Source organism: Protomyctophum parallelum (genome assembly GCF_964188405.1).
Source record: "Protomyctophum parallelum genome assembly, chromosome: 1".
Taxonomy (NCBI): domain Eukaryota; kingdom Metazoa; phylum Chordata; class Actinopteri; order Myctophiformes; family Myctophidae; genus Protomyctophum; species Protomyctophum parallelum.
The window spans coordinates 105,412,015-105,419,510 of NC_139697.1; the positions used below are offsets into that span (position 1 = coordinate 105,412,015).

At 52.3% G+C, this 7,496-nt stretch overlaps 1 protein-coding gene across 1 annotated transcript in view; it reads left to right on the forward strand.

Moving 5' to 3' along the window:
- Window positions 1-202: 202 nt before the first annotated feature.
- The window catches only part of ltbp3 (latent transforming growth factor beta binding protein 3), a gene marked incomplete at its 3' end in the record, with an annotated part of 56,272 nt that continues 48,978 nt past the window's right edge, over window positions 203-7,496 (forward strand). The window contains exon 1 of the mRNA XM_083761748.1: window positions 203-473. Within this exon, the coding sequence (XP_083617874.1) occupies window positions 218-473 (256 nt within the window). The 5' untranslated portion in view covers window positions 203-217. The remainder of the gene's footprint in view (window positions 474-7,496) is intronic.

A 7,496-nucleotide genomic window follows, 5' to 3' on the forward strand; every position in this document is an offset into this window, starting at 1 on the left:
CCACTGACATAGAAACATAGGGTTTTTCAGAAAAATCATTTTTTTTCCCACTCAAAATGGGTTGGAGAACTGACCATGACTGTATACTTGCGTTCTAATTGAACCCCCCCTGTCCCTCTGACCTATGACCTATGATCCCCCCCCCCCTCCCCAGTGGCGTGTCCTCTGACCTATGACCCCCCCCCCTCTCTCCCCAGTGGTGTGCCCTTTGACCTGTATGAACGGAGGCGTGTGCAGCTCCAGAACCCACTGCCTGTGCCCGGTGGGCTTCACCGGCCGCCTGTGCCAGTTCCCGCTCATGCAGCAGATGCAGCAGGCGGCGCGCGGCAACAAGCAGCCGCAGTACCCCGTCCTGGTCAAACAGGAGGGGCCGGGGGGCGAGCAGGGAGGAGGAGGAGGGGTGGGGCGCAACCAGCAGACCCACTCTGTGTTCACCCTGCCACTGGCGCAGGGCGGGCACCACTCGTCTGAAGGTAGGTACCCCACAACGGTCCATACACACTAAAAAATGGCTGGGTTAAAATAACCCATATTGGGTTATTTTTAACCCCCCTCCTGGGTTACAAAGGGTCCTATTCAACCCCTGGGTTATTTTGACGCAACAAAATGGGTTATTAATTATGGCCCATAACTTGGGTTATAACTTGGGTTATAAAAATAACCCATTCAGAGGGTCAACATAACCCAACTTCCAAGTTATTTTGACCCATAACTTGGGTTATGAATGAAGCATTATTGGTTCAATCAATCAGTCAATCATTAAATAAATCAATCAATCAATCAATCAATCAATCAATTCCAACTCTCTGTGCCAACAATAAGGTTACTCGCAGAACAATTACCCAGAAATCTTATAACCCATGAATTGGGTCCCTATATCCCAGGAAATGGATATGGCTGGGATAGGTTACATAAATATCCCAAGTGTTTTTACTGTGTATAGTTGCCTGCAAGAGGCATGAAACTCTTTGTTGGAGCAACCATCAACAACAAACCCTTTCCAACAGATACTATACATATGAATGGGAAAAGGGGAGAGAGACTGGACTGACCAAACAAACAGACATTTCATTCATGGTTTTGCTAACAAATCACATAAAACAACATATCACCAAATAATACCATAACAAAACACTAAACACAACGACCCATAACATACACATTCTAATATTCAAATAATAACACATATAAGAACAATAACACACGGTCCTTGGCACCCCAGTGTATGCTGGGAAATGGACGTCCTCTAACCACTCCCATGGGGTGTGACCTATCCGACCCAACAATGGGGTTACCCTCAGGAAAATAACCCAGAAATCTTAACCCACTTTAATAACCCATGAATTGGGTCCCTATAACCCAGGAAATGGTTATGGCTCTGGAAAATAACACAGAAATATAACTCAACGCAAGTAACCCAGGAATTGAGTTACAGAAATAACCCACATGTTTTTAGTGTGTATGCCACTGCTTCTATCCCTGATACACTGCCCAACACACCATGACACCACTGCTTCTAACCCTGATACACTGCGCCACACACCATGACACCACTGCTTCTATCCCTGATACACTGCGCCTCGCACCATGATACCACTGCTTCTATCCCTGATACACTGCCCCACACACCATGACACCACTGCTTCTAACCCTGATACACTGCCCCCACACACCATGATACCACTGCTTCTAACCCTGATACACTGCCCCCACGCACCATGATACCACTGCTTCTAACCCTGATACACTGCCCCCACGCACCATGACACCACTGCTTCTATCCCTGATACACTGCCCCCACACACCATGACACCACTGCTTCTATCCCTGATACACTGCCCCACACACCATGATACCACTGCTTCTATCCCTGATACACTGCGCCTCGCACCATGACACCACTGCTTCTATCCCTGATACACTGCCCCACACACCATGACACCACTGCTTCTATCCCTGATACACTGCGCCTCGCACCATGACACCACTGCTTCTATCCCTGATACACTGCCCCACACACCATGACACCACTGCTTCTATCCCTGATACACTGCCCCCACACACCATGACACCACTGCTTCTATCCCTGATACACTGCGCCTCGCACCATGACACCACTGCTTCTATCCCTGATACACTGCCTCACACACCATGGTACCACTGCTTCTATCCCTGATACACTGCCCCACACACCATGACACCACTGCTTCTATCCATGATACACTGCCCCACACACCATGACACCACTGCTTCTATCCCTGATACACTGCCCCCACACACCATGACACCACTGCTTCTATCCCTGATACACTGCCCCACACACCATGACACCACTGCTTCTATCCCTGATACACTGCCCCTCACACCATGACACCACTGCTTCTATCCATGATACACTGCCCCCACACACCATGGCACCACTGCTTCTATCCCTGATACACTGCCCCCACACACCATGGCACCACTGCTTCTATCCCTGATACACTGCCTCACACACCATGACACCACTGCTTCTATCCCTGATACACTGCCCCACACACCATGACACCACTGCTTCTATCCCTGATACACTGCCCCACGCACCATGACACCACTGCTTCTATCCCTGATACACTGCCCCCACACACCATGACACCACTGCTTCTATCCCTGATACACTGCCCCACACACCATGATACCACTGCTTCTATCCCTGATACACTGCCCCCACACACCATGACACCACTGCTTCTATCCCTGATACACTGCCCCACACACCATGACACCACTGCTTCTATCCCTGATACACTGCCCCACACACCATGACACCACTGCTTCTATCCCTGATACACTGCCCCACGCACCATGATACCACTGCTTCTATCCCTGATACACTGCCCCACACACCATGATACCACTGCTTCTATCCCTGATACACTGCGCCCATGCACCATGACACCACTGCTTCTATCCCTGATACACTGCGCCTCGCACCATGATACCACTGCTTCTATCCCTGATACACTGCCCCATGCACCATGACACCACTGCTTCTATCCCTGATACACTGCGCCTCGCACCATGGCACCACTGCTTCTATCCCTGATACACTGCGCCTCGCACCATGGCACCACTGCTTCTATCCCTGATACACTGCGCCCATGCACCATGACACCACTGCTTCTATCCCTGATACACTGCGCCTCGCACCATGGCACCACTGCTTCTATCCCTGATACACTGCCCCCACGCACCATGACACCACTGCTTCTATCCCTGATACACTGCCTCACACACCATGACACCACTGCTTCTATCCCTGATACACTGCCCCCACACACCATGACACCACTGCTTCTATCCCTGATACACTGCCCCACACACCATGACACCACTGCTTCTATCCCTGATACACTGCCCCACACACCATGACACCACTGCTTCTATCCCTGATACACTGCCCCACACACCATGACACCACTGCTTCTATCCCTGATACACTGCCCCACACACCATGACACCACTGCTTCTATCCCTGATACACTGCCCCCACACACCATGACACCACTGCTTCTATCCCTGATACACTGCCCCCACACACCATGACACCACTGCTTCTATCCCTGATACACTGCCTCACACACCATGGCACCACTGCTTCTATCCCTGATACACTGCCCCACGCACCATGACACCACTGCTTCTATCCCTGATACACTGCCCCACACACCATGACACCACTGCTTCTATCCCTGATACACTGCCCCACACACCATGACACCACTGCTTCTATCCCTGATACACTGCGCCCACACACCATGACACCACTGCTTCTATCCCTGATACACTGCCCCACACACCATGACACCACTGCTTCTATCCCTGATACACTGCCCCACACACCATGACACCACTGCTTCTATTCCTGATACACTGCCTCACACACCATGACACCACTGCTTCTAACCCTGATACACTGCCCCACACACCATGACACCACTGCTTCTATCCCTGATACACTGCCCCACGCACCATGACACCACTGCTTCTATCCCTGATACACTGCCCCACACACCATGACACCACTGCTTCTATCCCTGATACACTGCCCCCACACACCATGACACCACTGCTTCTATCCCTGATACACTGCCCCACACACCATGACACCACTGCTTCTATCCCTGATACACTGCCCCACACACCATGACACCACTGCTTCTATCCCTGATACACTGCCCCACACACCATGACACCACTGCTTCTATCCCTGATACACTGCCCCACACACCATGACACCACTGCTTCTATCCCTGATACACTGCCCCACACACCATGACACCACTGCTTCTATCCCTGATACACTGCCCCACGCACCATGACACCACTGCTTCTATCCCTGATACACTGCGCCACACACCATGACACCACTGCTTCTATCCCTGATACACTGCCCCACACACCATGACACCACTGCTTCTATCCCTGATACACTGCCCCATGCACCATGATACCACTGCTTCTATCCCTGATACACTGCCCCACGCACCATGACACCACTGCTTCTATCCCTGATACACTGCCCCCACACACCATGACACCACTGCTTCTATCCCTGATACACTTCCCCCACACACCATGACACCACTGCTTCTATCCCTGATACACTGCCCCCACACACCATGACACCACTGCTTCTGTCCCTGATACACTGCCCCACACACCATGACACCACTGCTTCTATCCCTGATACACTGCCCCACACACCATGACACCACTGCTTCTATCCCTGATACACTGCCTCACACACCATGACACCACTGCTTCTATCCCTGATACACTGCCCCACACACCATGACACCACTGCTTCTATCCCTGATACACTGCCCCCACACACCATGACACCACTGCTTCTATCCCTGATACACTGCCTCACACACCATGACACCACTGCTTCTATCCCTGATACACTGCCCCACACACCATGATACCACTGCTTCTAACCCTGATACACTGCCCCACACACCATGACACCACTGCTTCTATACCTGATACACTGCCCCACACACCATGACACCACTGCTTCTATACCTGATACACTGCGCCACACACCATGACACCACTGCTTCTATCCCTGATACACTGCCCCATGCACCATGACACCACTGCTTCTATCCCTGATACACTGCCCCACACACCATGACACCACTGCTTCTATCCCTGATACACTGCCCCCACGCACCATGACACCACTGCTTCTATCCCTGATACACTGCCCCACACACCATGACACCACTGCTTCTATCCCTGATACACTGCCCCACACACCGTGATACCACTGCTTCTATCCCTGATACACTGCCCCACGCACCATGACACCACTGCTTCTATCCCTGATACACTGCCCCACACACCATGACACCACTGCTTCTATCCCTGATACACTGCCCCACACACCATGACACCACTGCTTCTATCCCTGATACACTGCGCCCACACACCATGACACCACTGCTTCTATCCCTGATACACTGCCCCACACACCATGACACCACTGCTTCTATCCCTGATACACTGCCTCACACACCATGACACCACTGCTTCTATCCCTGATACACTGCCCCACGCACCATGACACCACTGCTTCTATCCCTGATACACTGCCCCACACACCATGACACCACTGCTTCTATCCCTGATACACTGCCCCACACACCATGACACCACTGCTTCTATCCCTGATACACTGCCCCCACACACCATGGCACCACTGCTTCTATCCCTGATACACTGCCCCCACGCACCATGATACCACTGCTTCTATCCCTGATACACTGCCCCCACACACCATGACACCACTGCTTCTATCCCTGATACACTGCCCCACACACCATGACACCACTGCTTCTATCCCTGATACACTGCCCCCACACACCATGACACCACTGCTTCTATCCCTGATACACTGCCCCACGCACCATGACACCACTGCTTCTATCCCTGATACACTGCCCCACACACCATGACACCACTGCTTCTATCCCTGATACACTGCCCCACACACCATGACACCACTGCTTCTATCCCTGATACACTGCCCCCACACACCATGACACCACTGCTTCTATCCCTGATACACTGCCCCACACACCATGGCACCACTGCTTCTATCCCTGATACACTGCGCCCACACACCATGACACCACTGCTTCTATCCCTGATACACTGCGCCACACACCATGACACCACTGCTTCTATCCATGATACACTGCCCCACGCACCATGACACCACTGCTTCTAACCCTGATACACTGCCCCACACACCATGACACCACTGCTTCTATCCCTGATACACTGCCCCACACACCATGACACCACTGCTTCTATCCCTGATACACTGCCCCACACACCATGACACCACTGCTTCTAACCCTGATACACTGCCTCACACACCATGACACCACTGCTTCTATCCCTGATACACTGCCCCACACACCATGACACCACTGCTTCTATCCCTGATACACTGCCCCACACACCATGACACCACTGCTTCTATCCCTGATACACTGCCCCACACACCATGACACCACTGCTTCTATCCCTGATACACTGCCCCCACACACCATGACACCACTGCTTCTATCCCTGATACACTGCCCCACACACCATGACACCACTGCTTCTATCCCTGATACACTGCCCCACACACCATGACACCACTGCTTCTATCCCTGATACACTGCCCCACACACCATGATACCACTGCTTCTATCCCTGATACACTGCCCCCACACACCATGACACCACTGCTTCTATCCCTGATACACTGCGCCACACACCATGACACCACTGCTTCTAACCCTGATACACTGCCCCCACACACCATGACACCACTGCTTCTATCCCTGATACACTGCCCCACACACCATGACACCACTGCTTCTATCCCTGATACACTGCCCCACACACCATGACACCACTGCTTCTAACCCTGATACACTGCCCCACACACCATGATACCACTGCTTCTATCCCTGATACACTGCGCCTCGCACACCATGACACCACTGCTTCTATCCCTGATACACTGCCCCACACACCATGACACCACTGCTTCTATCCCTGATACACTGCCCCACACACCATGACACCACTGCTTCTATCCCTGATACACTGCCCCACACACCATGACACCACTGCTTCTATCCCTGATACACTGCGCCTCGCACCATGACACCACTGCTTCTATCCCTGATACACTGCCCCCACACACCATGACACCACTGCTTCTATCCCTGATACACTGCCTCACACACCATGACACCACTGCTTCTATCCCTGATACACTGCCCCTCACACCATGGCACCACTGCTTCTATCCCTGATACACTGCCCCCACACACCATGATACCACTGCTTCTATCCCTGATACACTGCCCCCACACACCATGACACCACTGCTTCTATCCCTGATACACTGCCCCACGCACCATGACACCACTGCTTCTATCCCT